The sequence below is a fragment of the Sphaerodactylus townsendi genome, linkage group LG02 (genome assembly GCF_021028975.2).
Source record: "Sphaerodactylus townsendi isolate TG3544 linkage group LG02, MPM_Stown_v2.3, whole genome shotgun sequence".
NCBI classification, from domain to species: domain Eukaryota; kingdom Metazoa; phylum Chordata; class Lepidosauria; order Squamata; family Sphaerodactylidae; genus Sphaerodactylus; species Sphaerodactylus townsendi.
Window position 1 is genome coordinate 30,904,427 of NC_059426.1, and position 15,089 is coordinate 30,919,515.

The window sequence follows — 15,089 nt, forward strand, 5'->3', positions numbered from 1 at the left end:
ACAAAACACCCCCACACCCACCCCAAGCCTACTGACTTCAACTCTATTTAGGATTGCCCTGTCAGTCTGCATAGTATTTAGGTCACTCTCGTGACTCTTAAAACTAATTGGGGATGTGTTGACTGCATACCAGCATTAACTTTCTGCTCAGCCTGCAATGTTAAAGCCTCCTCAGTGTATAGTGACTAATAAAAGGGAAGCCTTTCCTCTGTTTCACGTGCCTTATATTTTGAAGTGCTAGTGTCTGTAAGCAAAGAATAAGGTTTATTTTGTAAAAAAACACAAAAAATTTGCAACAGCCACAAAGCACCTGGTAGTTCTGAAAATACAAGATTTGTGTTTGCGAAATCTAGCCCTGCTGTATACTTAGAACAGCTTGTTAATTATAAGTGCAGATGGGTCATGACAAGAGCAAGGTGCAACTCATTCCCCTCTGTCTATCTTCAAGGTCGTTTCCTTAACATCCCACAAAGTGAGCGTTGCTGTTGGTACTGTCCCAATGCTATAGACTCAATCCCTCATATCCTGCTTTACTGTTCGAGGTATAATGATATTAGAACCGATCTGGGAGCTTTACTACCTCTAGAATTTATGTTTCTCTCAGACAAACTAAAAATGTCTAAGCTATTGAACAGCCCTCATGTAGAAATTTCTGAAGCAGTTGCTACATTTTTAATCCATGTTCTACATGATATATAACAATGATCCTGTTTTTGTATTTGGAATGTATGGTACTTCTGGTTTATGCCTAATAAAGGTTTTTGGATTGAATTGGATTGGATTTGTGTTTGAACGGCTTTGAGGAAGCTTTAGAGGTTTACTGTGCTAACATGATATTCAAATTGGCTTCATTGTGGCTTGGGCCTTGCTGAAAATGACCACTGCAAGACAAAATGACCCCAGAGATGTTGAGGACTCTTTCTAAAATAGTATGAGGAAGAAGTCAGAGGTCTGCACTGGCCATGAAAATTTGTGTGCTGTACTGTTCAACAGAAGCCCAGCGCATTGCTGAAACACATTAATGTCAAGCTCTGTTCCTTTTGTGAGAAATGTGTGAGAGGAAGCATCAAATTGCAACTTGATTATAAACAAATCTGTCCAGGATGGGAATCTAAATCATATTTAGTTACATATGTCTGATGCTGTGTATCAAGAATGAGTTTGACGCACCATTTTAATTATTGTGTATTGTCAGATGTTAAATTTATCTAATGGCAGTAGGAGTTTGAATAGCCTAACTAGCATGTTAGTGCAGCATAGACATTTCATGACATACAGCTCTGAGAAAATTGGGCTTTCGCTGTAGTTTTAATACAGCTTCCACTTCATAATGCTATTTGACAGAGTGTGCACCTGTGTGGCTTTTTTTGCAATTTTTCAGCAATTACCAAACCATATTGCAAACTCAAGATACAAAAAGATCCTGATAGAAAATCTACAGAATACAAATCATGTGAAAAAGGCTTGCAGCTACTTAAAGAATGATTAATTTGTCATGATGTATGTCTCAAAGCAGCCAGAAATCATTTGAAGAAAAAGAAACTGTGAAACATGAAATAATAAAGTTCCAATGTGTTGACCAATAATTCTTTGTTACTGTTTTTTTCCCTTTTTTAGGCTTTGATACAAGAAAGAAATAGCTGATGCAGATCTCCTAATTTGATGCATATTTACTTAGAAGGAAATCCTACTTTGTTCAGGGGGCCTTATTCCTAGCTAGGCTGCATAAATATTTAACTTCTAACCCTAATATTTGCTGAGTAACTTTGGCCGGTGTAGCAATCCTCAGTCATTACTCCAGAATAGTCCTTATAGTACCTGAAAAAAAATGTAAGGAGGCTTTTATGGTGTTCTTGATAAAGGCAGAAACAGCAGTTATGGACTCCAGAAGCTCTTGTTAGATTATTGGACAGTTTTGCAAAAACCATAGGAACTGACCAGATTTCCTGGAAAATCTAGCACCTCTAGATTCCTAAATTCCAAAGAGTTGTACCACTAAACATTATACAGAAAGCACAGGTTTCTTAACAGAGGAAAAAATAAAGAGGCAGGGAGCATTTGCACAGAAGACTTGGTAGTCGAGAAGAGATGCTTCACCTTTCCGCCCAGTGATCTTGCCATTTTAACTCGTTCTAACTCACTTTCTCTCTTACAATTGTGGTTAAGTCTATCTAGTTTCAGTGAAGCATTTTTTTAGGGCGGGATTGGTGGGTGCAGGACAGAACAACCATCCCTCCCACCACAGTCCTTGACTATTTCCATAAAACACCTCCACCTTTATATTGCAAAATATCATTTTGAGGAACAAGTGTTTGCTTCTCTGCTAATGTCTCAGGATTTATGGAGTCTACCAGATGCTATGTAGTTAAGCCCAGCTAAGCACACTGACATAAATATACTTAAGTGTGCCTAATTGAATAGGATTAGGCTGTAAAAGGACTGATGGATTCTAGGAGACAGATAATTGCTGAGAAATGCATCAAGCCCCTTTAAGGGGCTGGAATGTTGCACCTTCCCAACCGGGCTTGTATCTATGCTGCATTGCCTTTTTCCACCTTCCAGTAAGCTGTATTGTGGAGCAGAATTATTAGGAATGAACTATTAGTTTCAATTCCTTCAATTTATGTTATTTTTTTTTAATTTAATTGAATTTGTATACCGCCCTCCCCTTGAGTCTCTTGCCTTGAAGGGTTCTCAAAGCAAGAATATCATTCTGTTTACTTCTGCAATTTATGTTTTGAGTAATTCTGTCTAATCCATATGACCTGTCTTTGACTTCTGAATTTTTTTTTGCAAAATTTAGAGGTGCAATTAGCCTAACCACCCCCCTTCCCTTTTTTGCAATCTATGAAGCATGAGGTTTCAGTTTAGCTCCAAATCAACGGTATAACCATGTGTAGATTTTCTCTCGTCTAAACTTTTTGTTCTTCAGTAGGCTTTGACTGGAGTAATTTTGCATACATTTGAATTTCTAGTTTCTTTGATTCCACTGTGTTAACACTGTATCTCCAAATAAATGTGCATTTCCAGAAACAGGATACCAACTGCTCCATTGACTCCATTTACTAGAATAAGTGGCTTGGGGATAGCAGCCTTAAGTTCAAAACATAAAACCACCTTAATACATATACACCAAATCTGTTATCCTTTGGCTGGAATAAAGGCCTTTCCAGTTGAAGTCTCCTTGGTGGACCTCTCCATTAACATTCTTCTTCAGACATCTATAAAACAGGGCAAGTTATACAGTTGTACCAGTAAATATGAATTTGTCAAATATGAACTTGTTACTTTAAACCAAATAGTGTGGGCAAAACCAACTAAGGATTATAAATATTTTCGGAAAATAATGGAAGCCCAGTCCAAGGGTATCTAAACTATCCGAGGGTAATTTATGGCTCCTTCCGCACAAGCAAAATAATGCTTTTTCAAACCACTTTCACAATTGTTTGCAAGTGGATTTTGCTATTCCGCACAGCTTCAAAGAGCACTGAAAGCAGTTTGAAAGTGCATTATTCTGCATGTGCGGAATGAGCCTATGAAGGCTTTCAAAAAAATATGGAAAGCGTTGTAGGAATACTTTACTGACTTCTGGCCTTACAATGTGATGTTATAATTAAAGATCGTTACAACAATCTAACAACTCATGATGGATCCATCCATTCATTAAAATTTCTCACATTGTCTTTCCTTCACTATCTTCCTGTACTGAATCACCCCGTTGTTTCTTTTTTTCTGTGTTAGGGGACACGGATTGACTATCACTGGAGTGGGCTGTGATTGGCTCCAGCTGCAGTTAGTATCCAGTGCTACACTGCAGCTTGAGGGAAGAATTGTGCTGGGTGAAGGGGTTCTGCCATTGTGGATTGAAAAAACAGTGCTGGGGGGGGGGGCGGGTCGTCAATATCACTTTATTTGTGCCGTGTTCTTGATACAAATCAGGATCTCTATCCTGTGCCACAGGTCTGAATCTCTGCTGTACAGACATAAAATGAGACAGGTATAGTCTTTCACGAGTAAACTTAATGTTTACATATTTTCTACGCTTTCCAATCTTGTAGTCCAGTACTATGATTGTGTACTTGCAAATATGTTCCACTGAGTCTGTTAGGATGTACTCCCTGGTAATTGTCTACATTGGATTTTAGTCTTAGGCTCTGATCTTGGGGGGAAGAGGAGGAGGAGGAAGGATATGCATAGTGATCCGATCTGTGATAATGTTTTCATTCAGAAAATTCAACACATTGGGGTAGTTTTCAACAGTGGAACAAGTAATTGATTCTTACCTCCGGAGAAAAATACACAGGTCTTTTTGCAGTCTTCTTCACTTTCAAAGCGATTCTCATTGCCATCACAGCCACCATACCAAAACTGAGCACAAGAATTAGCTTGCTTATCATAATACCATTTTATTATATATGTCCGGCATGGTCCTTGATCTAATTGTAATTTACATTGTGGAGTCGGGGTCTTTTCTTAAAAAAAGAAATAACAAAAAAACTATCCTCAGCATAGTACTTTTCAAATAATTGTGAAAGTAAAGCTGCCTCTGGAATAATTGTAATGTTTCAAAAATTTGTTTTACAAAATTGCTCACAGAGAATTAATAACAGATTTATGCATCTAGTCCAACAAGTTATTGTACAAAGAGATGTTTGATCAATCTCAAAATCAATGACCACAATCCAGAGAGACAGGCATGTACCCCCTAGAGCATAGGTGTCAATCTCGCGGCCCTCCAGATGTTATGGACTATAGTTCCCATCATCCCCTGCCAGAATGATGCTGGAGTTTGACACCTGTGCCCTAGAGGCTCCTACTTTTTCTTTTGAGGAGTAAGCCCTATTCCTTTCCTAATAACAGATCACAAACTGTGGCTGTTTCCGCACGGGGGAACAACAGCGCCCCAGGGATGGAAAAAACCCGGTCCCTGGGGCGCTGTTCACACAGGAGGCCGTCCTGGCCCCCCCTCCCAAGCAGCGTGAAGATGCTGCTTCCGAAACTCACTCAGGGGCCGAGTGTTTTGGAATACGCCGGCTGTCACCCGTTGCCAAGCGAACAGCAACGGTGGAAGCCGGCGTATTCCTGTGGCGCTCCCGAACAGCTGCCTACCTTTTCCCTGCCTTCCATCGATCTGAGGAGGGAAGAGGACACGCCTCCTTGCCTCCGTCGCTTCAGCCATCGCTCTGGTCAGGGGGCATGTCCCCTGGCCTACTCCGAGTGACGGAAGGCAGGGATAAGGTAGGCAGCTGTTCGGGGGGCTGTATGGCTGTGCGGAGCCTGCTCCGCCAGCAGTACAGCCTGTGGGGCCGTTCGTGCGAACAGCCCCAGGGCTTGCATCGGCATCAATCATGCCGATGCAAGCCCGCAAGCCTGGCTGTGCGGAAACAGCCTGAAGCCCACCAGAATTTCAAGAACAGCTGATGTCATGGCACTGAATTTACTTTTGAGAGGTGGTGAGGGAGCCATACTATGTGTACACCGCTGATCAATCTGCCTTGAGTCCAAGTGACAAAAGCAGAATATAAATAACATAAATAGATAAAATTATGGATTGTGGCCACTGCCAACTAAAAGAGGAGAGCCATATAAGCATCTTGCACTCTTTAGAGGAAGGGTAGAAACAAAAAAGAAGTGGATGATTACTAGGGACGGGTTTTTGTATGTATGTGGTGCCACTCTTAACTGTGAAATGCCTCTGCAGGCATATCTATAACCATCAAAGACTCCTCTATTCTCTCAAGCTTTTGTAGGGATGTGATACGGAAGCATTGTAGTTTTATCTACTGTTTTATTGGTTTCTTCATTAGTTTCACTTGTTTTATATTAGTTGTACTTGTTTTATATTTTTGTGTTAATTTATGTTTGTTTGTAAGCCATTGATGATTAACCTCTAATAAATAAAGCTATTATATACATACACAAAGAAATAAATAAGATTTCCTAAAGAAAGGCATAACTCAAATAAATACACTGATGAACTCACATTAAGTTACCAGATATAATTTCAGTGTGGACCATCTAGTCACTTTCAGCTACAGATCACTGGAATTTGTTTACTTGCTCTTAAATTTATATGTGCATCAAGAGAAATAAATATAAAACTTAGACTTATGTAACAACCTGGCTTTAGCGTAGGTGCTAGGGAAGAAGCTGGCGAATGGGAGGATGACTGTGGTTTTGATGGCGGTATTGATGGCAGTGGTGGCAGAGGTGAAGAAGATGATGATGGTGATGAAGATGATGATGGTGGTGGTGATGATGTTGATGTCACTACTGCAGGAATTAAATTTAAAAAGGAACAGTTTGGTTTTGATTGAGAAACATGACATGTTAGGAACCAGATGATGAAAATCTATTACCTTCAGTATTTTCTGGAGACAAGGATCGATTATTCAATCCAGTGTTAGAACTTTCATAAAGTCTCTTGGGTGATTCTTTCGCCTGAAACAAACATTCAGTTCATTAATTCTAACATTCAGGGAATCTAAGAAAATCTCAAAAAAGAATGTTTTAATTTAATCTTATTTCAGGCCTAAGTACATGTTACAAAGTCCCTAAGTCCTATCTGGGGGCCTTTCCCCACTTACCTTAAGCCCCGCGCTACTTGAGGAGAGTAGCGCAGGGTCCCCCGGAACTCCCCACGAGAGGGGTGGCGACAGCGAAGCTGCGCCGCCGCTGTCGCACCCCCTCAGTGCGCAGCATAGGGGGGATAGGGGAGATTGGGGAAACGCCCTGGGTCTGTCACAAGGAATTTCAATCAAGATACATGAATTTTCCACTGGGGATTTAATTCCTAGGAATGTAAGGGGTGTTTCAGATTGGGACCATGGCACACAAGGAGAGGTTGTTTAAGCCTTCCTTCCTGTGCCATTTTCCTGATCTGAAATTGGAAAGGGCCATGCTATTTGTCCCACTGGGGAAGCTTACATGTACACCATCAATACACTTGAGGCTGCTAATAGGACAAATAGCACTTCCCAGAGCTGTTTCAGGACAGGAGAATGGTTCAGAGGAGAAGGCTTAAACATTCTCTCCCCATGGGCTATGCTTCCTCTCTGAATTGGGCTGCTGCATACTTGGGAATGAGTTCCCAGTGGGCAGTTCCAAGTGTCTCATTTGTCATGACAGTTAGATCATGGTGATCATATCCTATCCAGCAGAGGTATGAGTCAGCAAGAAAGGAATGATCTGACAGCTGGAGAACAGCAAGCAGACCGGTTCTAACCAGATGCAAGAGACCTTTACAGTGATTGGTGGAACCATGTATATAAGCAACAGCAATGTACTTTGTGTTTGTTCCTTAGGGAAACAAGTGCCTGGCGAAGCACTTTGTTGGACTGCTTAATATACTCTGTATATAGTATATTGTACATAGAGCAACTCAACGGTAAAAGCCTTCTTTTGAAAGAAACAGCTGTGTGGAGTTTTTCTTCATGAAGGTGGGGGTTTGCTGTACATGCCCACTTGTCTACTTTGAGTAGTACCGCTCAAGTCTGCTATCAACTATCCCAGTGGACAATTCATAATGCCTCATTGACTATCTTTGTGGCAGATCCAGATACAACCAATTTGTAATATGTAGATAGTTTCTCAGAAATCTCAGATATGTTTGCGCAATTTACCTTATCCTCAAAGAACCGCTCACAGCTATATGTTTTGAGTTTAACAAAAAATCTGCAAAGCTCAAATTATTAAAATTAGTTTTAAGGCACAGTAAAAGCACTAACAAAGGTGATTTCAGACTTCAGGTTATAGTGCCGTTAAATTAACAGATTGTAACTGCCTTTGGTTTTGAACTAACTTTGGTCCTCAGACAATTTTGTTCCAGAGAGGCATCATAGAAATACCCTAAATAAAATAAACAAATGGACAAAAGTCTACAGCTAACCATTTACACTGTGTTCCACAGTAAGGCCCCTTCCGCACACGCAAAATAATGCGTTTTCAAACCACTTTCACAACTGTTTGCAAGTGGATTTTGCTATTCCGCACAGCTTCATAGAGCGCTGAAAGCAGTTTGAAAGTGCATTATTCTGCATGTGCGGAATGAGCCTGGGTTTCCTAAAAAGAGATATTAAAGACAACTCATTTACTGCAAGTAAAAGGAATTCAGAAAATATCCAGTGTCTGATGTATACCGGGGTTAATGGCTGAGAAAGCTGTTCAGGATTTATGGAATTCTCTTTCATGGGTGTTTCATATGTGATAGATGAAACCGACTGTCCAGTATTACTGTTAGTTTGAAATAAGTATTGAGAAGGATGAGAAACTATTGAGAGAATGGATGGTCCATTTATGCCTCCTCCGTTTCCAAGGCGATTATATATCAAGGCACCATGTTCATCTTCACAAAACTGGTTCACAAGTTTGGATTCCAGAGCTTCAAAGAAAAGAAAAAAAATCATATATGGTGAAACTTACATATTTTGGTCAAGAAATAAGATTATCCATGTAACAGTGATCATGTTTCAACAAACATAAAAGTGTAACCATTTCTTTGGTGTTTGTTTAGCCTGGGGTTGTTATTTTTTCACATTTGGTGCTCCAAAGTAACTGTTAGTATTTCTGTACCTACAAATGGGGACCCACGATACTCATGGGGAGAGATCCCTCCCCCATTACAATTTCCTACTTAGAAGAAGAGTTGTAGTAGTTTGGATTTATACCCCACCTTCCTGTAAGGAGACTCAAGGTGGCTTACAAGCTCCTTTCCCTTCCTCTCCCCACAACAGAACGGTGGATCCCCAAATTAGAAGAAAAATCTGTGGGGTAAGTGTGCCCCCTATCTTCAGATTTAGGTATCTGCAGATAGGGGGCACACTTGGGAATTAGATATGTAGATATCTGTAAAGGAAGCATAACGGATCGGATCTAAGTAACTTTTCCACTGGAGAAAAGGGGACCAGCAGAAAGGCTGGAGATCATGGAAACTTCATGGGCTAAAGCCATGTGGCTACAGAGCTGTAATAAGGAAGGGAACTGGACAAGATAAAAAAGCTGTAATATTGTTGCACATCATAACTTATTGACTGTGTGTGTCCACTGATTTTCTTTATAACTTTAGAGTGGGGGTAGTTCATTAATAAACATATACAAAAGCAAACTCAGTTTTGCATTCTGTCTATTTTTAGATGTTAGACAAGCACAAAAAAGATCTCCTTCTGTAAAGGATATATGTAAACATAACCTAAGAACAGTGGAAGACCATTCAACCAATAGTCCAGCTATCACAAGGTGGAGGCACCAAAAGAAGGGAATCGCTAACCTGAACATGACTTGTGAGGCAGATAAAGTCTTTTCTGAGCAGGGATTATACGTACTCACTCACCTGGAAGAGTATTAAAGTCATCTATGAGATACATATGCTCTCTGTCAGGGTCTGATGCAATCAGATTCAATTCACGCAAAAATTCAACTTGGGTTGGATCCGAGGCGTTTACAATTCCAATCGCATACATTTCAATGTTGGCTGCATGAGCTTCTCGGACAGCAAAATCCAGCTTAACAGCTTCTCTCTTATCTGCTTGGCCATCGGTTAAGACTATAGCAACTTTCCTTACACCAGTTCGGGCCCCGAAAAATCCTTCCTGAGTAGCTTTGCGGATGGCAGTCCCCGTGTAAGTACCTTCGCCCATATATAACATTTTCCTGATGGCTTGTTTCACATCCTGCTGGGTAGTGTATCTATTAAGTCCAAATTCAAGCCGAACTTCCAAACTGTAGAGGACGAGACCGATTCTGGTAGCATTTCTGCCTACGGTCACTCTGTCTACTAAAGCAGTAACAAAATCTTTGATTATTTCAAAGTTTTCCGGACCAACACTTTCCGAGCTGTCGATCACAAATACAAGCTCCATGGGTATCTCCTTGCATTTAATACCACAGCCTGTGTAAGAAAAAAAAACAAATCCTGAATATTCCAAATTTTGTTAAAGCTACAGAGCTCATAGTCAACCTTCCTTATAAGTAATGTATGTAAGCAACAAATTATTAATATATTTTAGATTCAGAGATCAGCCAGGGGGAACTGCTGGTGAATGTAGATTTTCCCCACATTGCCCTCATAACAGTCTCTTATAGCCTCCAAAAAGATTATTCCTGGGACTGATGTGTTGGAATAAGCAACTTCTGCATGCCTGGACACTGGCGCTGTGTATCTTATTCTAACTGTGTTGTTGCCTCTCTTGTTTGCCATCCTTGTCTGGGCCAGGAGACCGCCCACTAACTTCCTTTCTTCCCCATGCTGCTCTGTCTTCTTACCTGGCCTTCGTCCTGAGCGCATGGACAATGGCTACCTGCCTTGGTGGGGCTTTCCCACTGAAGCAGTCTCTCACCTGCACACACGTGACAGTGCGTTAGAGCGCCCACTTGTCGTAGGGAAAGTATTCCTTAGATTAGGGTTTCTTTCTAGCTACCTTTTTCCTGCAACAAAGCTGTGAACTGGAGATGCTTGAATAAATGTAAGTTTTACCTTTTACATTTATCTCTTGGGAAGTTTCTATAAACTGCACTCACACACACTATTGGGCTGATCCATAATTCTAAACTAAATCTAACATGAGGGACTCATGTGGATAAACAGCTTGTGTGGTTCAGTAAGGCTGCAGTGAGGAGCAGGGAATGATGGAAAGATCAGCCCCTCTTTTTCCATGATGGACACTTATGGAAGAAGGAGGGCTGCCATTTTGCCCCCTTTTCGTCCCTATTCCCTGTGGCTATCTGTCCACATGGGTCCCACATTGCCTGAAATCATCTTTCCAGTGCATGGACCTAGATATAACTTTTAATCGAAGGTGAGATAGCTGGAAGTCAACATATGATGTGTAGCACTGTCATGTTTTCTTTGTGTTTGCATGTTTTGTTTGTTGTATGTGTGAGAAAACAAAAATTATATTAAAAAAAGAAACCAGTAAGCTTTGAGATGTTTGCAAATAGCATCCTTAGCCCCTCTCTGATGCCCATGTACCATCTGTTTATTTTTGGCAATTTGCCGGCCGCCTCCTAGGGTTAGGACCGGATGCCATCCACCAATTTGAGGGTGGGTTGTACTGTTGCTACTGTTTTAACTGGATTTTATGGATTTTAATGATATTCGATTTGTCTTTTGTATACTGTTGCTGTTTTCTGTCTAACTTGTACACCGCTCTGAGCCCTTCGAGGATAGAGTGGTTTATCAAATCGAATAAATAATAATAATTAAAAAAATAAAAATACTCTGTTGTGAATCTTTGAGCCACAAGTGGAGAGACGGTCATTTTCCTAAAGAAAGTCCACAGGTACTTGTCTAACCTGATCCAGGATTATCTAGCAATCGTAGTCTCATTCTAGACTAAGGGTTGGACCCAGACAATTTTTTCACTCTCACCTAATTCCTGTTCTTACTATTGCCCCCAACTCACATGTGCTTTGTTTATGAGAATCCCCTGGACCCCTTTTCAGAAACAGAAATGCTAGTGAGATCCAATCCTGAAAATTGTTTGGATAGATTAAGCATTCCCTGCCTGCCTCTTTGTTTTAGGAAGCTTTTCTATATTACATTTCAGAGCTCCTGCCACAGATGCAGAGGCATAGCAAAAAGGGAAAAGCGCTCAGTACACTGGCGCGTACTCCGCCCCCCACCCCGCAACGCCCCTCCTGCCCCTGGAACACCCTCACCACACCCTCACAGGGGTACGCGCCCAGTGCATCACGTACCCCCATCCCCTTGGAGCTACTCCTCTGCATAGATGGGCTACTAAGGTCCACATTCTAGCCCCGCTTTTTGATGCTAAGCAACAGGAAATGGTCAGTGAGCTTTTGATTTTCCCTGGAAGTTTTAAATACCCTAACAAATGTTCTGATTGGAACAGAAGATAAAAAGGCAAAAAGTGACCTGATACAAGATAAGGCCTGTTGAAAACTTACCACAGATCTCTTTAATCAGTTTAATGATATCTTCTCTCTAGGTTAGAAAAGACACGGACATCATCTGACAACTGCTTTCTTTCCAGCAATAATTTATAACATGGTTTCTCCCGCACAGATGTAAAATTTCAGGCATTTGTTATCCCTAGTGAAGTGGCCGATATCATTCCTCCTATGAACTGAATTAAATTAGGAATGCTGTCCCATTAAATCAGTGCTTGAAGTTCATTGTGGATGAAGAAACAGGAGCAACGTGAAGAAGTTTATCTAATGTCTCCATAATGTACAGAGGAATACAGTTCCCAAGATCTAAAAATGTAGTAATCTTTCACCCTAACAAAGACATTTTTGTGTGGATACTAGTTGCTGGTACTGTACATTCCACATAGGCTAACCTTACTGTCCACAATGTAAGTGATAAATGTCAACATCTTCCCCTTGAAGTTCCTTAAGTCAGAAGAATGTCTTTGCCACCCACTCAAATAGATGTGCCAAGGCAGGTAAGTTGACTGACCAGGGAATCTTTCTAGGTTGGAACATCTGGATGGGTGTTGAGTCTAGTTCACTGAACTAATATTCTGATTTTAAATAGATGTGCTTCATGCTTTGAAGTGTGTCTTGATCTCACAATAAAAACCCCCACCTTGTCTGTATGGATCCCTTTGCCTTGAGATTCCCTAATGTTAGGGAGATGTTTTCAATGCTCTTTGTTTCCATTTCTCAGAAAATAAATAATATTTGTTAAATATTAGCACTCTCCTTTTTTCTTATTCTAATAAATACACTGATTGTTTTCCCTCTTATGAGTGACACAATTGCCTTATAGACACTTATTTACAAAAAATTGCTTACTGTGAGGCCTTGCTCTCCTTTTGTTCCAGTTTTGCCCTGAAATGAAGATTTATTTAGTTATTTCCAAATTTCTTAGTAACCTTTGATGTAATTCATAGAGAAGATTTCTACTGATTTGGTATTAGGATATAGTCCACCATGATTTACTGTTCTCACCAAACAAAACCCTGATGGGCTAATGAATTTTACACTCTTAACATGTGTAAAAGGGTATAAACACTTTCCTTCACAAATATCAGAAAAGGGCATTTTGGGATATTCAGTATAGCTTGCTGTCCTTTGCTCTGAACTGCTCCTGCATATCTGTCCCCTTGTGCGATGAAAAATGTATGTCTATGTCAGCTCTGATTGGCCAGTCCCTGCGCTGTCATAACCCACCTCAATCTCCAGCCAATCTCTGACAATTTCTGAAGAGGTGAATTAAAAATAAAGTGCTGAACAAACATCTGACCAGAAAAAAACCTCCCATAAAGCGTTCGAAAAACTGAAGTGGACACTCAGTCTAAAGAGCTTGGTCAAGGGGAAGCAGTAAACAGCATTCTTTCCTCAAGCTGTTCAGTTATTAACTGAAGGCTGGAGATAGAAAGCAGAGCTTGTCCTACAGCAGAAAAACTCTCAAAGATCTAATGGGTAAGTATTTCCTTAATATGGGGACAGGGAAAGTTTGCTTAATATTTTTCTCTACACCCAGAAATTCCATGCTAGTGCGAAAACTTCAGGTGAATTTATTTGTAGGATCATAGAAATGGACTTAAAGACAAACTCAGAAATATTGTCCAGGTACTTACAGGTTCCCCTGCTGCTCCAGGATCGCCCACATTACCTTTCTCTCCTTTTCTTCCTCTTTCACCTGCAGCTCCACGATCACCCTTGGAATTGATTACACAACATCCATAGGACACTGTAATTATATCTAATTATTTCCATTTCAAATCTCATGCACTAAGGGAAAGGCTAGACAATATTTCTAACATAACAGTGGGTTTGCTATCAAAATTGACTGGAGTATATAACTATCAAATATTGTTTAAAGTGATTTTTTTCCTGAAAATTCTCAAAGCTAGATAATACAAACAGTCACAACTTAACCCTGGAATATCCTGAATGCACGTTTGGCAAAGATGAAGTTAAATCTCTTCACTTAAAATGACACTTAAAATTGGATTGTATCTGGTGGCTTCAGAGTATGATTCTCCATCCCTGTTGGTTTTTTAAGTGTTTCCAAATAACTTTATTTGCACAATAAATTCAATGTTGTGATAAATTGATGTGTATCATTGAAACATTTTGTCAAGGTAGCATAACATAATATTTTTGTAGTGGGAGGGTAGAACATAGCTGTGCAAAGATGGCTGGTAGAAATGGGGATCTGCAGGGGAATAGGAAATAGACAAAAACGGTCCCCTTGGTCAATGACAATGTCATTCTGCTAACCCAATAGCCATTAAGATGTTGGCATAACACCTTTGTATCCTTCCCACTCCCTTAAATTTCCTGAGATAAGACAATCTGATTGTAAACATGGAACTTCCATTTTGTAAATGTCTAAATTAATGTCTTTGGGGGCTTCAGTTCCAATAACAAACTGGCAGATGGAACAAGTAGCTGTTTCTCTAACAAAACTGTGAGTTCTAGAAGTTACAGCAGCTCATCAGCCTACAAGATTATGAGCAGCCCAATCCAGATGGAGGGAAACTCCACCATGACCAAAGATACTGCAGAGGAGGTGGCACCATGCTGCCTCCAATGGAGCTTTTGGTGGTGCAGCAAGCAGTGGGAAAGAAAAATGTGTTTCAGAGTGCTATGCCAGGATATTCCCAGACTATAAGCCCTCCCTGGGCCGTCATCCACTCAGGTGCTGGTGTAACACCCTGGCAGTGCTCACTGGCATCCAGGCACCACACAGTTCCATGGTGGGTTTGGCCATCATGGAACTGTGTGGTGCCTGGACGCCATTATCTTTGCTCTCTCCACCAGTGTAGGTGCCTTTTAAGCCAGCCGGTTCGGGTAAACACGCTGTTGTGGGCCTCTCCTGCTCCCCAAAACTAATCTCCTTACATCCTAATAGGGTCCTAAGGCATGTATTATTTCAGCATACTATATCCATATTTGAAAATTTGCTTAGTCTTTTGGTATCTCAAGTAGGTTTTTCCCTATTTTTATTTTTTATAGATTACAAGGAACCCTAAACAGCTAGATGTGAGTCCAGTAGCACCTCCCTCCCTCCCTCCCTCCCTCCGTCCGTCCGTCCGTCCGTCCGTCCGTCCGTCCGTCCGTCCGTCCGTCCCTCCCTCCCTCCCTCCCTCCCTCCCTCCCTCCCTCCCTCCCTTCCT

General features: G+C 40.9%; 1 protein-coding gene across 2 annotated transcripts in view; it reads right to left on the reverse strand.

The window, feature by feature from the left end:
* Positions 1-642: 642 nt before the first annotated feature.
* LOC125427466 (collagen alpha-1(XXVIII) chain-like) overlaps positions 643-15,089 on the reverse strand; it is a 55,009-nt gene continuing 40,562 nt past the window's right edge. Inside the window, exons 29-37 of one of the 2 annotated variants that reach the window (XM_048486939.1) lie at positions 13,545-13,625; positions 12,757-12,792; positions 11,905-11,941; positions 9,329-9,886; positions 8,139-8,380; positions 6,360-6,441; positions 6,121-6,273; positions 4,284-4,472; positions 643-3,221 (exon numbers count right to left, since the gene is read on the reverse strand). In XM_048486939.1, coding sequence (XP_048342896.1) covers positions 3,214-3,221; positions 4,284-4,472; positions 6,121-6,273; positions 6,360-6,441; positions 8,139-8,380; positions 9,329-9,886; positions 11,905-11,941; positions 12,757-12,792; positions 13,545-13,625 — 1,386 coding nt within the window. In that variant the 3' untranslated portion in view covers positions 643-3,213. The remainder of the gene's footprint in view (positions 3,222-4,283; positions 4,473-6,120; positions 6,274-6,359; positions 6,442-8,138; positions 8,381-9,328; positions 9,887-11,904; positions 11,942-12,756; positions 12,793-13,544; positions 13,626-15,089) is intronic. The other variant, XM_048486940.1, reaches the window with a different exon arrangement.